Here is an 18,210-nt window from a genome sequence, read left to right as displayed (position 1 = left end):
AATTTAGGTTTAGATTAGGTGTTTTTCCTACCTACCTATACAGTTTAATAAACACCCTTGAACTGTGATCACTTGTGGCTTTCTTTACTCTTGCCACCATGCGTTCTTTAAAGCATGAACAGTCGTTGCAGGCTCACAGGAACAATCTTCAGGGCCATAGCCCTTCCAATCCCCTAGTTATTACAACAAAGAGCAGACCATACAGGAAACAAGGATAGCGTTCACTTCATATTCAGGTTGACCCTGTATTTCGATGGGTGTGGTTTGGACCCAGGGCTTAATTAGTGACATGTGAAACACATGGGGCCTCATTACGAGTTTGGCGGTAGCCGTGCCTGCGTTACAGGCATGGCTACCGCCGAACTCGCATCCGGCACCACCACCCGTGACTGGGCACTTACCGGCCCATTACGAGTTGAATGGGCCGGTAATTGCCCATTTGCGGGTGCCGGTAATGCCAGGCTCCTCACCCCCATTCTGCCCCATAGGGCAGAGTGGGGAGGAGGAGCATGGATGCACCGGCACAGCTTATAACTGTGCCGGTGCATCCATGTTTTTCTCTTGCAGGTGCCGCACAGCCCGCCAGGTCAGACCTGGTGGGCTGTCAGGGACCCGCAAGGGAAACTCGGAATAAGGCGGTACGCTATGGACGGTGCCATACCAGCACCATCCATACTGTACCGCAAGGGTCATAATGAGGCCCATGGTGTACATACCATCTTCTGGGTAGTGTAAAAGACACAGATTGACAACATGTGTAGGGGCATAGGGACCTATATATCACGCTATGAGGTTTGTGGGAACTCTAATATGCAAGTTCTTGATGGACAACCATACCAGGTCACCGACTTTATAAATGGGAGATAACAGCCAGTGTCACTCTGCATACCATTTGTAAGCGATTTGTGCACCCGACAAGTGCTCTTGAACAGCCCTCTGGGTATTTCCTATAGAGGTACCGGTATCTTCGCCTAAAGGTACAGTGGCTTTCTGAGGGTAAGATTATTGGTAACATACAAGGATGACTACCATAATTTGCATAGAAAGGTGAACAGCCAGTAAAGGATTGTTTAGCGTTATTATGAGCAAACTTAGCTGTGGGTAAGAGGTGAACCCAAGATGATGGATGTTGGGTACAATAACACATGGGGTACTGCTCGAGTGTCTGATTGAGGTTTTCCGTCTGGCCGCCCGACTGTGGTTGGTAACTAGATGACCAATGTAATTATGCCCAAAAGAATAGTACATTGTTACCAATACTTATAAGAAAATAGGGAACCCCTATCAGAATCCAATATTGTGGGTAGACCATGGAGATGAAAAATAGAGGAGAGCAGAAGACGAGCTAGTGTGGAGGCATTGGGTACCCCATTCACAGGGAATTAAATGACCCATTTTGGTTAGTGAATCAACCACGACAAGTATTGAAGAGTATCCATGATCCAGTGGCAATTGCACAATAAAGTCCAAACCAAGAGTATTCCAGGATTCGGTTGGTGTTGGAAGTGGTTGTAACAACCCGCAGGGTTTTGTGTGTGAGGCCTTTGAACGAGTACAAACAGCACACGTGCCGCTATAAGATGACACCTTCTGTCAGAGGTTAGGCCCGCAGCACCATCTCTGCAACAGGTCAATTGGTCTTGTCTAGACGAAAGTGACCAGCCCTCTGATCTTCGTGACATCACCCGATAGCTCTCTGGTGTGTGTCTGAGCCCGGAAGAAATAAGAGAACTTGCTTATAATGAAGGCTCCCATCAATAACCAAACCAGTAATCGATCCTGGAGGGGAACTATTCTCCACCAAATGTTTGATCTTATCCAAAAACAGAAAGGGAGCAGAACAGAGGCATATGACCCATTGGGGATCCAGAATAGGTGGATCAACCCAATTCTCAATCTGCTCAGGATAGCGAAATCTAGAAAGGGCCTCCACTTTAGTGTGAGTGACCCCGGGATGGAAAGTGACCAGGAAATTATAGGTGGAAAAAAAACGAATACCATCAGGCTTGGCGAGCATTAGAACGACGACCGGAACATAAGGAATGAAAATTCTTGTTGTCACTATATACGTGACGCAATCGGCAGCACCTTGTAAATACTGGTGCCACTCTTCAAAAGCCAGTTTGATAGCCAGTAATTCACGATCAGTGATGGTATAGCTTACCTCGGTGGGACTGAGCTTACTAGAAAAGTAACGCAATCTTGGAAACCGGTGTCCACAAACTGTTTGTGAACACTGGTTTCCAAGATTGCGTTACTTTACAGCCTAGTGCCAGGGCTGCTATTTTCTCCCCCGCACCCTCCTACCAATTCTTCTAAACAGTAGAAAGTGTCATATTCTGAATGCATTAGGGTGCACCTGTATACTGGACTCAGTATTCTTACAAGAAAAGTAAGCAACTGGAAGCAATTCACCAGTATCAAGACAGTTTTGGGACAACACTGTTGTAGAAGAGGCATCACCACAAACGCTATTCCATGATCGCCGTTTGCCAAAACATGAAGTTTTGAAGTTTTAAGTGGGGAAAAGGCCTGTTGACCTCAAGGAGACCACTCATAAGGGACAGATGTTTTGATAAGACAGGTTAAGGGCTCAGCAATAGCAGAAACATCACAAATAAACAGTTTGTCGAAATTGAAAAACCCAAGAAAACCCTGAATGTTTTTTCTAGTGGTGCAGTCAATCCAGAATAGCTTTGATTTTGTTGTCATACATATGAACCTCCTGTGGACTTAACAAATACCCCAAGAACTCAATGGATGTCATATGAAAGGTACATTTTTCAATTTGGTGTACAAAGAGTGTACACACAGGATTTCTAGACCTGTACAGACATGTTGGATTTAGATGACTGGATCTTCTGAATTGATGAATACATCATCCAGATAGCACGGAAAAGGTTAATGAAATGTTGGAATGTAACAGGTGAATTACACAAGCCATACGGCATCACCATATATTCGAACAGACCATATTTAGTGTGGAATGCTGTCTTCCATTCATCCCTTGCCTGCATACGAATGAGGTTGTAGGCACCCCTGAGGTCTAACTTGGTATATATCTGGGCTGAGTGCACACAATCTAGTAAAGAGGTGATAAGGGGTAAGGGATATCTATTTTTTACAATGATATCATTGCTAGCACTGTAGTCAGTGCAGGGACGTACATTCCCTTCCTTCATGGGGACAAAAAAGGAGCAAAGGCCACAGGTGACGTACAGTGCCTAATAAAACCCCTACGAAGGTTATCATCCAAATATTGTTGCATGGTCCAGTGTTCGGTCTCGGTAAGAGCATATATCTAACCACAGAGTATCTTGGCATTGATAGGATGGGCATTAAAGTTGATAGATCAATCATAAGCCCTATGGGGGGGGACAAGGTCTCATCCTCTTTTTTTTTTACTAAATACATCCTTGTAAGAGATGTATTCCAGGGATATCTCGTAGCGGTGAAAGTCACCCACTGAGACACCAGATATTTCACACACAAAGGGGACAAAACCTCTAGTACAGCCATGGTATCTTTGTGACAATCACCTAGGAATAAAACACTATGTTTTCTCCAGTCAATGGTAGGGTTATGTTGTACCAGCCAAAGAGTAGCCAAAATCATACCAAAATGAGGGACCTTAATAAACACATTGAGAAACATCTAACATGAGTTTGTGCCTGACTACAAGTCTTCCAGTAGCCCGCCGGTGCTACAGGCGGGTTACTGGCAGACTCGCCTTCCCGTTACTGGTACCCGATATTCCGGTGTTACCGGGATATTACGGGTGCTGGCAACAGCAGTACATTCCCATTCCATGGAGTGCCATGGGACTCCATGGGATGGGAACCACTGAAGCACCGGCACCGTTGTTGACAGCGTCAGTACTTCAGTGATTTCTCTGCTGGTAGGGCCCTGAAATCCGGCAGGTTGAGCTTGCCGGTAGTTCACTGCCTCTACGGGCAGACTCAGAGTAAGCCAGTCTGGCATAAATGCCAAAGGCGGTAGTACCAGCCGTTTTACCAGCATTTTTTCCAGACCGGCTTACTCGTAATGACCCCCTTTATGTCCTTCTACTGACCAACCACACAGTCCAGTCTGCAAGCAAAGATTCTACTTCTCTTTGCAGTTCGGTAGAGGGGGTTGTGTAATTCATCTTGTTGATATGCAATGGTGATTGTGTTTCCTCTCCTGTTTGGCTTGTGAAGGCACTGATTTCTCGCCTACGCATTGTAAACATATGTTTAGAATGGAAGGGGGCCCATAGCATTGAATGGTCTTTCTCTCTTCCCATAGTTTGACACCCACTTACACTCTGCATGGCTTATCCCTCATTCTCAGTGCATTCCAGATCTAATATCATTACTTCTATAAAAGACTGATAGTCAGGATCAGGCCTCATTGTTCAAGTGGGACCTTGCTGAACTATTGGGAGGGGGGCTGCTGGCGATCCCACCCAAGAACACCCCCACTTGGCATTCGGCACTGGCCCAAGAGCTATGGTAGGTTGGCTTTCTAGGAAAGCAGAGTCCTCCCTAGCTTCTGGGATGATGTCAGATTATTGGCTTTGTTGCAACAGCATACCATAATGGAACTGAAAACCCCCCAAATGCTTATATATACTATTTTCATACTTACATCAGGCATTCATAGCTAGTGACTGTTTGCCAGTAAATTGCCTCTTGCATTAGTGAAGCCTATAATCAAATCTTTGACAACCAATTGAAACATATTAATACCCCATGTGTAAACAGGAGAACTATTTTTGAGGTTGGATAAGATAGGACAGGAAGTACATGAACTACGTATTCTGAACATAATGGCCTAGCACATCCTATTGTTTTCCTGATCCAATTTAGCATTAGGTATGTTCTTTTAAAAATGATGGAATGGAAGGCTACCCCACTGGTAATGAGTGATTCAAAGCTTTCTAATCATTACTTTTTATAGTTGCAAAGTCATCTTTATAGGCAGCGGTAGGTCTAGACATCCGTCCAACAATGTGCCTAGTGTTCCAAACCACTCCTCACTGATGACGCCAAATGAAGATAAAAATGTCAGAGGATGCGTCCAGTTCTAAGTAGATGGGATGTGACCAAGCAGTTTAGGATGGACTGGCCCTTTTGAAATGGATCCAGTACTGATTTAATGTGGTTTTGAAAATGCACAGCTGGCTAAATAATGATGGAATGGCAGACTGCCTAGAGCACTTGCCTGTGATGATTAATGAAAAGCTTTCAAAAATCATATTTTAGTGTTGAAACTTCCTTTAAATAAGCTATCTTCATCATCTCTGTATTCAGACATAAAATAAACAATTACACAAGAAGACTGCCATGTCGTCATAGTTCTCTGGCTCTAGTAAACAGACGTATAGCTTAGAAGGAATAGAAATCTTTAAAGAGCATGAGCAATGCTTTTTCTGGTGCAGTCAAGGATCTTTATAGGTTATCAATTTCCGATTTTCCCTTCCCAGTCTTACCGCCTGTGGGACTGTCGCGGCTGCTGCTCCCACGTGTATGGCATCAAAAGGTGCGTCTTCTGGATATCCATTCCTTCCATCGCCGACTGCGAAGCATAGAGAGTAAAGTAACAGCAAATATTATTATTTTTAGATGTTGGTAGGTCCTCTCCTCCACAAACTTTCTGCTTTGTTTTATCTTTTGGTTTCTTTACTTTTTTAAACTGTATTTATCAGTGTGCATTACACCAACACCTTCATGAATATTCTAATGAAAAGTCAAACCACAAATCATAACATAATCAAACCTAAACACAGAGCGTGCATACAGGTGGATAGATGTAGCTCATCAATGTGTACAAGCATATACATAATTGTAAAGACCGGTGGGGGGTGTCTGTACTTTCGCTCTCTGTATGGTAGAGGAGAGACACAGAGACCCCTGCCAAGATTCTCTAGTATTGGTAGAAGTAGTCGAGCAATCAAGGCCTAGCTTCTCAAGAGGTGATGCGAGCTGGTTCTTAAGTACAGTGTAGTCCCCAAGCACCCACAAAGGAATGTCCACACACTGTATCGATCAAAACACAGTCTTTATATAATTAATATTCAAAGTGGTGTACACGATCACGATAACTCACTTTGTATGCAAAAATCAACAATGGTAAATATATACAATTCTAAAGTGGTACCACTAACGTTATTTGATCTCATTAAAGTGCATACGGTCAGAATGACACACAGATCAAAATAAAGAGGAAACCAGCAGTAGAGAGAGGAAGGAAAGCAAGATGGTTGAGCAATAGGCAGAATACTGGTAACTACCGTTAACACAGCTCTGTGTGGAGATCCCCCAACCTGGGCAACCTGTAGAAGAAAGATACAAGCCCAGTCCATATATTGTTCCCACTAGACTTTCCAATAGTTCTGCAACCCCAAAGTACCATGGCGATGTAGTGTTCCTTGTCGGGGAATCGACAGCCCTTCTTGAGTGCCCTCCCTTTCAGGCGGGAGTCACGGATCGTCGAACGTCCGACGGAGAACAGGTCGAGCTACGACGGTGAAGTGGCCGTGTCGTTCCTAGCGGTGCTCGTTGACAGGGAAGCGTAAGCGTCCTGCAAGGAAGAGGCGTGCGGGGCACCTCAGTGTCGATAGTTCTGGGCCGCAAAGAGTTTGAAGAACTGTGGCCCAGCAAGGGCGTTGAGTCGTCATCGTCTCTGTGGTCTTTGGGTGGTGGGAAACCCACCGGTGGATGCTCCTCGGCGCGTTGACGGTCAGGCCTTGTCCGGCAGGAGACAGCGGCAGCAATGCGGACGAGATGGTCCTTGGATCAATGAAGTTCTTAGGCAATCGGAGCAGGGCGGCTCCAGTCGGCGACGGCGGTCGGCGACGGCGGTCGGCGACAGTGGTGGACAACAGTCCGGGCGCTTCTCCTTGGAGTTCCGCAGCAATCCCCGTATCGGGTCGGCAGACTGTCGAAGGTCTGTCTACCAGGGAGCTTAGTCAAAGATCAGCTGGTGCACGATGGTCCCTCGTAGCTCGGGAAGAGGGCGCCTTACCAGGTCCTCTCTGGGTCAGTCCTTGCATCACAGCAGCTTTCAGATTGCGAAGGAGAGCAACAGCAATTCTTCTTGTTCAGCAGGGCTCAAGGTTAAGCTTCAGTTACTCCAGTTACTCGTCGTAGTGGACTTCAGCTTCCGAACACGATTCCTAGCAGTGAGAGGTCCCCAGATATACTGTTGATCTCCCATTCATTCTGCTAGGTCATACTCAAGCATCCAATCACGACTACCGGCATTCATGCAGGCAGGCAGCGAATCAGGCACACGAGGCATTCAGATCATTCACTTCTCTCCAGACACTCACAACAAGTTATGTGTATTGGGACAAGTACCGAGCCATTCAACACTCCAAGCTGCATTCATACCGGTTTCGGGCAGGGCTGTCTCAACCATTGTGTCAAACACCAGATACCAGACAGTCACAACACAGAATGCATATTCGCCATACACTCCATTCACCCAGGTCCCACCCACAGGCGTACCCACAACATACGGTCATTGAGAAGGCTCCAGCCAGTCTGGTCGGCACTTCCCCCACACTACCATATATGGAACTTCCACCCAACAGCCAGTTAGGGGGAAGGGACAGAGGCAGGGCTTCCCGGGACTTTGGGAAGATCAAGGTAACAGGTGATGGACAGCAAGAGGCCATGGGGGCCATTTTGTCTCCATCAGGAATCTACCGATTCCAATGACAGGGCCTGGGCATCCCAAAATGGAGGACGCTCAGGGCACCAGTCATTTCAGCACGGGGCTGCCACCAGCCCGTACCCTGCTCTGTGGGTCACACACAGGTGCCCAAAAACATACACTAGGGGCACAGGGTTGTACCCCTACCCATGGGTGCCATAAGGGTATCCCACAGTCTGTTCACCAAACCAAAAGAGAGAGAGCTGCACCGTCAGGAGTCCAACCTGAACTCCTGCGCGGAAAATACAACAGAACACACGATAAAAAGCAGTAAAGGACAAGGATACGGAGGCCCTGTCCCTCCGATGCATTTCCAGCATCACAATAATGAGCAGTCAACATTTGTCGACATTATTGGAGTACCATATTCTTGAAGGAGGATGCAAGTCAGAAGTGTAGTCTGTTGTGTTCAGAAACAGGTCCGAAATACAATATATCGAGCCCTCATCCTTGTATTTGTGCCAGTCTATTCTAAGAGCTTGTTCACTTAGTCACAATTTACACATCTCTCCTCCAGTCCACAAGGCTTGGTGGGGCTGCGACTCAGTGAAATATGCCTCTTGAACAATAATAACCACTGGCAGTTTTCTGTGCAACTTTTCACAGCACTCTTTTTTTATCCCGTCTGCGCCATTGCAAAAGGGGGCCAATAATAGATAGCATTAGAAATTAAGTGAACACTGTTTCTTTTTCTTCTTAACAGGTGAGTAGGGTTTTTCATAGTTATTTCAGTCTAGACCTTCAGGGAACTCACATGAATGATCAATTTTCTACAGACATCATTATTTGAAAATAAAGACTATGGGCCTCATTACGGGTCCAGCCATAACCCTGCGGGTGATACGGTTGGGTGGCCCCCGGATGCGTAAGAAATTACTGCGCCTGACTTCCCAGTGCAACTGGGCATTTCCAAGTCCAGTGGCCGGTAATTTTGGTAGTCCCCATTCCGATGGTGCTCCCGTGAGAACTATGCAAACGGGTGCCGTCCCGCCCCAGCACCTGCCCACAGAGTTGTAGTGCGCCGGTCCGGAAACAACGGTGCCGTTAGGCTTACTGTCACCATTATTTCCAGACCAGCACTATTGTAATGATGCCCTATGCTATGTGACAACCCTCAAGAACTGACTCTTCCATGAAAAACACCAAATTGCATGCTACTGCTAGAACCAGTGTGCGGGTGGGCCTTTAATCACTGTAACCCAAAACAGGCCCAACCCTTAAGAAGCGAGTGTATGTTTTGTACGTAAAGCTGGTTTATTGTACAATCATCCAGGGAGGAGCTAGATGACGCTGTAGAGTCAAACTAATCTTTTCATCTTCTGCATCTGTTCACTCTGCGGCGGCGAGGGAGCAGCAACTTCTTCCGTGGTCCTGCCTTTCTGCCATTGCTGGCTGGACTTTGCCCTCTCTGGCCCTGCTGGGGTAAGGCCTTTGTGAAAAAATAATAATGTATGCGGCATGAACGCACATACTGGTGTGTAATTCCAACCTTTGTTCTACGTCTTCATATTGCTTTTGCATGACGCGTTACCATGGCAACACGATTACTCATCGTAATCCTTTTAAAATGTGATTGGGCTTTCTTCCTGCCTCTACAAGATGGCCGCTCCACTGCAGCCTCTCTGTTCACCCTTGTGGCCTGCCAGCTCCCCTCCCCGTGGTTGGCTAGGCTTTATTAGCCAATCACCATTACCGGGAGGTGGGAGCCGGCCGTTCCACCAAGGCCCACAACAAATGCCCCTGTCTGGTCCCTGTCCGCTACCGGAACGCTAATTGAGGTATTTTGTTGTCACCCCTGCATCTGAACTTCCATTATGCTGCTACCACACTTTTCTAAGCAGACTGGACTTCCATATCTTTCACACCCGCATATCTATGGGTTAGTTCCCTCCTTCTGGACACGTTTCTACCCTCTGTTGACTTTCAGTTTCCTTCTCTGCTTGTCTCCCATGTTAGCACTCCTGATTGCATTGTGTTTGTGGACCCACCGCTAGCATCTGATTCGGGTTGCTACTTCAAATCTGGCTATGTTTTATGCATTTAGGTAGTTTCAATTCTGGCTATGTTTTACACATTTAGCTTGTTTCAATTCTGGCTATGTTTTATGCATTTAGCTTGTTTCAATTCTGACTTTATTTTATGCACTTAGCTTGTTTCAATTCTGGCTGTGTTATGCAAACTTGCTATGCCATCTGCGCATGCTCCCCTACCTGCTGTATGCTTGTGATGCCCGTTTGCCTGCCTGTTGCCCTTCACTCCCCCCTGCTTTATGATTGTGAGGTCGGCTTGCCAGCCTGTTGTATTACGCCCCCCTGTTGTATGCCTGTGATGTCTGTTTCTTGCCTGTTGTTTTTCGCTCCCCCCTGCTGTAGGCTTCTGATGCTTGTCTGATTGCCTGTTGCACTTCGCTCCTTCCCTGCTGTATGATTGTGATGTCTGTTTGCCTGCCTGTTGTATTACGCTCCCCCCAGTGTATGCCTGTGATGTCTGTTTCCTACCTTTTGTATTACGTTCCCCCCTGCTGTATGCTTGTGATGCTTGTTTGCCTTCCTGTTGCACTTCACCCCCCGCTGTAGGATTGTGATGTTTGTTTGCCTGCCTGTAGCATTACACTCCCCCCGCTGTATGCTTGTGATGTCTGCTTGCCTGGCTGTTGTACTGCGATCTCCGCTGCTGTAGGCCTGTGATGTCTGTTTTCCGCCTGTTGTTTTTTGACCCTCCCTGCTGTATGCTTGTGATTGTTTGCCTGCCTGTTGTATTATGCTCCCCCTCTGCTGTATGCATGTGATGCTTGTTTGCCCGCCTGTTGCACTTCGCTCCCCCCATGCTGTATGATTGTGATGTCTGTTTGCCTGCCTCTTGTATTACACTCCCCATGCTGTATGCTTGTGATGTCTGCTTGCCTGCCTGTTTTATTACGCCTCCCGCCTGCTCTGTGTCTGTGATGTCCGTTTCCTGCCTGTTTCCCCCCCCCCCTGCTTTTTGCTTGTGATGGGTGTTTGCCTGCCTATTGCACTTTGCTCCCCCAGACCTCCTGCTTGCCTCTTCTACTCTTTCACCACTCTCACCGTTTCTCAGTCTTCTCTCCCTCTCCCTATCTTTTCCCTCTCCCCCTCCCGCCTACTCTTACTATATCCGAAATGTCATTAGACCTAGTACGATAGTAGTTTGTTTGTTTTCCTCCCCCTCCCTCTTTGTTCCTCTCACACCAGCACTATCTGAAATGTTGTCAGGCCTAGTAAGATAGTCGCTTGTTTTGTTCCACTCCTCCTCCCTCATCCCTCCTCCCCCCACCGTACGCCTCTTGTCAACCTCCAGCTCTACCAGAAATGTCATCAGGCCTAGTACGATAGTCGCTTGTCTGTTTTCATCTCCTTACCCCCCTCCTCATCTTTGTAATAGCTCTTGCACGATCTGAAATGTCGCCAGGCCTAGTATGATAGTTAATTTCACATTCTTAATGTCTCAAGGCCTTGTAAGAGTATCATTGTATTTTCCCTGGCTCCCTCCCTTGCCTTGAAGCACTTTGAAATACATTGTGTATATATGTATACACATAAACTATGACTCAATCAATCAATGAACCGGAGTCTCACCGAACCACATAAATTGACACATTATATACATTTTTGCAACAGTTAAAACACTCCCATATATGTTATTACAATCCAGCCCCTCACATGTGATTGCCCAAAACCTATACAAAGAAATACAATCTTTCTTCAGTTCTCCCATTCTCATTGGTCAGTTATCTTAACTACCATCTTCAGATCGTATTCAAAGCACAACCCTTTTAGGATTCATCTGTGGTAGGTTGTGATATCATCACATGGTTACACATTGTTAGGCATAAACCTGTGCAGTTCCTTTAGGGACCACTGCAAAAGGCTTAGGACTACAGGTGTTGGCAGTAAACCCAGTTGGTAGCAGTCTGTACCACCCAGATTTACCTGGTAGCTGTGGCTGAGCAGCCAGACTTCTCTCAAGAAGAGTTAGACAGTATATAGAGTATACAAAATAGGTACAAAGATACAGTAGCACAAGCAAACACTGACCAGAGCTTGGGTATAAAAGTATATAATTATTTATTTAAAAACACACTTGTAAAATACACTAACACTAATATGGCAAGCAAGTTCAAACACAGTCATTATCAATGTATATACATCCCTGATTACTTATTGAACAAGTCTTAGTTAAAACACCACTTATTTGCAGACAGAGGTGAGCGCTTCACCTAAGATGGCACTCCAATAAGTTAGTTAAAAAGGGAGGGAAAAGGGAGAATTAGGACAGCACAATACCAGCACTTTTTAAAGGAACCACAGCAAGTCAGAAAAAGGCAGAGTCTACTGTTAGAGCAAGAAAGTTCATAGGCCAGGCCCACTCTTGGAGAGAGCAAGGCGGAATGTGTCCAAGATCACACAGTTGAATAGTACTTTAAAAAGTCTTTGCAGATAGTTCAAAAAGGGTTGGATCAGTTCAGAAAAAGTTAGTTAGCAGGTCCCAAGTCACCCCAGCATAGAGAGTCAAGGATTTACGGGACACCTTGAACAATCTGTTGCAAGGGAGACCAGGCGGGACACAGTACCTGAAATGGTGAGAAAGCTCCAGCGGGGGCAGTTGTTCCTGGCAGCGGGTGCAAGTCGGTGCTTCATCCAGGGGAAGAGAAGATCTCGACGTGGAGGAAAGCTGGAGGTCGTTGCACTACCAGGGAAGAAACCAGCCGCGGAGTTTACCGGTTAAAAGGTACTAACCTTTTATCCGCGGTAGTGGTGAAGCGTGGCTATCCGGCCGCCGGGGTGCTTAGCACGGGAGATTCGACCACGAGACGATCCAGGAAGGCGAAAAGAGGGCGAACTGGTTATCCCCACCAGTTCAGAGGAAGAAGACTCTCCGGGATGAAGATCTTCTCTGTCGTTGGGAAGTGGTGAGATGGTTCAGCAGGGCTCCACCGGTGGTGTCGTTGTTGCAGGTCGGCTCAGCTTCTCCTTCTTCGGATTCTTTGGTCCTGTGGCGACTTCTGAAGTTCCAGTCCCCAAAGCCCTGCTTTTATGCAGAAAGCCCCCATTCATCAGTCCTAGCTGTCACTCAAACATGCTAAGTGGTGAGCCAGGTGGCTCACCACTGGGCCAATCCTACAAGAGTGCGACTTGAGTTGCCGAGGCAACTCAGTCCAGGGTGCCTAAACCCCCCCTCCCACACATCCTGTAGACCCGGACAGAGTGGCACCACTTTTGGAGGCGTCTGTACAGAAGCCCGCCAAAAAGTGGAACAAAGGACTCGACTTGGGTTGGAGTTACAAAGGCGAACACAAACGCCATTTTAAAACCGAGTCCTGGCAAAAAGACCCAACCGGGGAATAAATATTAAATAAATAACCTGGCGGTATCTTTAACATTGCACCAAAAAAAGTTGTGCGTTTAAAATGAATGGGAAAATCCCATAGAAAATATTCCGGTGGTATATTTCGCATGGTAACCACTGCCACCAGCCAGAAACTCGACGAGGGGGGACTGCACAGTGCCCCCTAGAAAAACAGACCCAGGGGCAATCTAATTACCCCTAATAGTACTTCCACAATATGATGGTTTGTACTGGTTCTGTTCACAATTTAAGACTAGCAAAGTCAATGGTGACTTTACAGGCCCTGGGAGACAGGAGTCAGTCCCAGGGTATGGAGTCTATGTTTGGGGGTCACTATGACACCCCTGTGTTGCTGCACTGAGGGTGCTGTGTAACACACTTACCAAAAATACATGAAACCTTATGGAGTAAAAGACCCCATAGCCCATAAAACACATTACAAAGTCAAAGGATATCTCAAATCTTGTCTAAGAGTGGGAGAAAAAGAGTCTCACTCTTAGCAGGAGAAAAAAAATAAACCCCAAAAATCCAGCAAAGCTGCTGGGGAACTCACTGGGTTTGAGAAATTAGCCTTAACAGAGAATTCTCCCTAACACACATTCATTTGTAAACATAATTCATTACAAGTCACAGCTGGACGGAGTCCTTTAACCCTCAACATAATTGCACGTGGTTTGCATGGATATTTCAAACAACATGGGAAGGGGAATAAACAGGCTCTCTTTAAACTGACAATAACCATTTCACCCACCCTGACTTTACTGTCGTCCGCAACATTCTAATCTAAATGACTACCATTTCAGCATGCATGGCACATCCTAAGAAAATCAAAACCCATGGGTATCGGTCATTCAAGCCTCGAGTGTCATTTCACCCCACGTTTATTGTTGCCCAAAGAAAATGGCCGGATCCCTCTGCAAGCTCCCATGCACTTAAAAGAGCTTACATCTGCCTTCTGCAAAACTACCAGGCCATAAACACCCTGGCCGGTTTGTCGGCTGACAATCTGCTTGGTTAATCATTAATTCTCCTTTGGCCTCCAATCTTGCAAAACTAGTTGTTCCCAGGCACTCAGAATTCCTCATGCAAACTAATGGCTGCAAGGTTTTTAATAGATTTACAAAGAGAGCACACTACATTTTAGATGTATAAATTCCCTATATACGTATATCAGTGTGAATGCGTGTTTAATTGTCTCTCCTTCAAAATGGGTTCTTCATGACAAGCCCCCGTTCATTGCATGTGCATTATGAAACTCGTTGTCGCCCAGCTTCTAGGCAGTTCGTAGCACGGCATATCTGGATCGTATTTATATTTCTTTTGACAGTTTTGGTATTTTATCTTGATACGCGCATGTACGTCTACTAATATGTATCAACTTGAACACAAAGGGGGTAATTCCGTGGTTGGAGGTAGTCATGGCGCTATTTACGCCATGACTGCCTCCAATAACGGGACTGAGTCTGGTGTGGTGCAATGGGGACTTACCGGTCTAGACCGACCCTGGCAGGACTGGTAAGTCCCCATTGCACCAACTATTCCCCATTACCATTTGAGCCCCCATAGGGCTCAATGGGAATGGCGAGGGCGCAAATAACGGGCTCGTGAATGGCAAGCCCGTTATTTGCGCCCTGGTCCCTTAGCGGGACCCGTAAAGGACGTGTTGTCCGACCACACGTCCCTTACCGTTCCCGCTAAGGGACCTCGGAATTGGGTGGTAGGGGATTACCGGCACTGGTCTCCTTACCGGTGCCTGGTATCCCCTACCGCCCATCTCGGAATGACCCCCAAAGTAACACATCCCATTTACATTTAAACTGGGTAACTATGAAATTGCAACATCACGCCCATTTCACCACACCCCCAGTCACAAATATGGCGTGCGCAACATGAACCCCTCTGATTTGAACACTATGCACTCCCTGTTCAATTGTATGAATTATATATAGATGTTAGTTAGTATTTAATATTCAAAGTCGAGTGTAGTTTGAAGTGCAGAGGAGAGAAAGACAACCTTGACATCTAGGTTGTACCACATATATGAACAAAGGAAAAGTTCCCAGTTAGGGAACTTGCGTCCCCTGAACACTATCCGTTGTCTGGGTAACCAGACTAGTAATTTAGGGTATGATTGTAATCAAATGAATATGGTCTTAGATAAACATTCACCACCAGACATGTGGTGTTTTTTTTGATAGTACAAAATTAAAAAATGACAATATAGCAGTCATTTATCACAAGAATCTTCTTTTTAATTCGTGATGATGATGCAGAGAAGGCCCAACGCGTTTCGAGTGAAAGTCACTCTTCATCAGGGGCATACGTGATTCTACAGAAAAAGTACATATAAAATATCTTTCAGTAGAGCTCATATGTTTAGCACTGTAATTCAAACGAACATAACATGTCCATATACAATATCTCGAGAAAATCTTTAGCTGGAAATGCAATGCTGTAACTTTGTGGTACCAACGTACATTACATGTATATGCTAAAAATTCTACTATCTCTGAGGTGGATTCATGTTTAGAAATCAGATCATCACAATTCCTATTTGTATAAGTTTAAATATAACCTGAAATTCTTGAGGTCTACTCAAGGTAAGCCCAATTTTACAAATGTCTGATCCATCTAGGCGACCAATGGTATGAAAGAATAGGATAAATTACTAACCTTGTGTTATTTTCAGGTGACACAAACCCGCAAAGGGGGTATGGCTGGAGTTCCTCTTACTGAACTACTGCCTAGTCTTGTTAGTCTGCACAAGCTGTAGGGGATATAGAAAGCCTCACTGTAGTTAACAATGTAATAAAACACAGGATTTATATGTTGAAAGACTTCAGCTCTTACCAGCTAAGTGGGTACTGGAGGGCATAAACTAGATCACTGTCTAGTGGATAATCTCAGTCCATAGGCGGACTCCTGGCGGGTGCGCTTTGGAATTCTGAAAAATAAGGTACAAAGAAAAAGGAACTGCTCAGAACGAACTAGTGGCACATTCTATAAACGCGTACTTGTTGAAAAAGGTATACCAAATGCACTTACTGCGACAAATTTCGTGCAGCAAGTAGTAGACGCTAGTTCCAATTATGGCGAATCTTACCGTCATCAATGGTTTGGTTATCGGAACATATGAACGACTAATCAAGGGGAAGTGAAAAAAATTTCTTGTTAACTAGCTGTAACAGCAAATTGCATGCTAGTATGGCAAAAGATTTGGCTCTAGTACCAGGGTAGAAACTTACTTGTTAGGTTTTGCTGTGAGCTAACAGGATTGCTGTCTCGCCGGGTTGCTCCAACGTTGTTGTGGACGCCATTACGGGCTCCACCATAAATTCAAATTACAGCTGTGAAGTTCAGGGAGATCAGTGAATACATTCAAAGAAGTATTCTTATCTATTGCTGCTCCTGGATTATGTAAACTAGGAAAGTGAAAAAAGGGGGTGGGGGGTTGAGACGAGTCTCACATTGTCTATTGTTATTACGGCCGAGGTGACGTCATCGCGCGCATGTGCGAATGACATCAGGAGTTGTGGGAAATCACTACAGTGGGTAAAACGCTCTCATAATAATCCAGTAGGAGGATAGATCTTAGTTATAGCTGCTACTCAAGTGAAACAAATGTCCAAAAAGGAACTGGTATTGGACAGGCGACGCACTTGATGGTAACATTATGCGCTTGCGGGCGTGACGTTTATAGTAGTTACAAATGTGCAAAAAATGCATCTAGGTATGGTTTGGAGAGGGGATCCACATGTCATCTAGGTCTGATCATAGTCCGCAAGTGCTAGGTAAGAACTCAATCATTTACATATCATTTACTTGTGGATAAACAGATTGGATTCCATGGCACCCTTAGGCCTGAATGAAGATTTCTATCTAGGACCATTCCTTTAAATACACACATGCAAAACCTTTTGCCTCTTACTACATAAAGCACACATGGCTAAATATATGAGTTAACCGTTAACCTGATTAGACTGTGAACCCTCTGAGGGACAGATGGTTTCATACAATTATGTTGAATGTTAAACAGTATTTCTACACAATATGACTTTTGGGTGTTCAGCAACTACCTACGGTAGATTAGGGGGTCAAATCATGGTTAATACATAATGGTTAATACCAATGTGGCAAACAAAATCTTGGTACCTATACATAGATTGTACACATAGGATGCCCTACCAATTTCGTAGGGGTATGATCATGCTTAAAATGTTATCAATGTTATCTTGCCCACATCACACCTCAGTTGGCTGACCTTGGCTGACCATCTTACTAAGATGCTTGATGTGTATCTTAATTTACTATTCAGTATCATATGTACGATGATAGTGCACTAACACAAGTAAATGATTATGTAAATGATTATGAGTTCTTACCTACTTAAACACTAGCACTTTCGGACTATGCTCAGACCTAGACGACATGTAGATCCCCTCTCCAAACCATACCTAGATGCATGTTTTGCACATTTGTAACTACTGTAAAAGTCACGCGCGCAAGCGCATAATGTTACCATCACGTGCGTCACCTGTCCAATACCAATTCCTTTTTGGACATTTGTTTCACTTGAGTAGCAGCTATAACTAAGATCTATCCTCCTACTGGATTATTATGAGACCGTTTTACCCACTGTAGTGATTTCCCACAACTCCTGATGATGTAATTCGCACATGCGCGCAATGACGTCACCTCGGACGTAACAACAATAGATGATGTGAGACTCGTCTCAACCTCCCCCTTTTTTCAATTTCCTAGTTTACATAATCCAGGAGCAGCAATAGAGAAGAATACTTCTTTGAATGTATTCACTGATCTCCCGGAACTTTCTTATAGATGATGACATCATTCGCGCAAGCGTGTGATGACGTCATCACAGCTGTAATTTGAATTTATGGTGGAGCCTGTAATGGCGTCCACAACAACGTTGGAGCAACCCGGCAGGACAGCAATCTTGTTAGCTCACAGCAAAGCCTAACAAGTAAGTTTCTACCCTTGTACTAGAGCCGAATCTTTTGCCATACTACTCTAGCATGCAATTCGTTTTTACAACTAGTTAACAAGAACATTTTATCACTTCCCTTGATCAGTCGTTCGTATGTTCCGATGACCAAACCATTGAGGATGGTCAAGATTCGC

The 18,210-nt window shown here is 45.3% G+C and overlaps 1 protein-coding gene across 11 annotated transcripts in view; it reads right to left on the bottom strand.

Annotated features, from left to right (window-relative positions):
• The window catches only part of LOC138526830 (protein-L-isoaspartate(D-aspartate) O-methyltransferase-like), a 1,059,036-nt gene that overhangs the window by 160,779 nt on the left and 880,047 nt on the right, over positions 1–18,210 (bottom strand). For all 11 annotated transcript variants that reach the window (XM_069637551.1, XM_069637552.1, XM_069637546.1 and 8 more), the window contains one exon: positions 5,474–5,559. In XM_069637551.1, coding sequence (XP_069493652.1) covers positions 5,474–5,559 — 86 coding nt within the window. The remainder of the gene's footprint in view (positions 1–5,473; positions 5,560–18,210) is intronic.

Source organism: Ambystoma mexicanum, chromosome 14 (assembly GCF_040938575.1).
Source record: "Ambystoma mexicanum isolate Mex_15411 chromosome 14, UKY_AmexF1_1, whole genome shotgun sequence".
Lineage (NCBI taxonomy): Eukaryota > Metazoa > Chordata > Amphibia > Caudata > Ambystomatidae > Ambystoma > Ambystoma mexicanum.
This window is presented reverse-complemented; position numbering and strand designations above follow the sequence as displayed.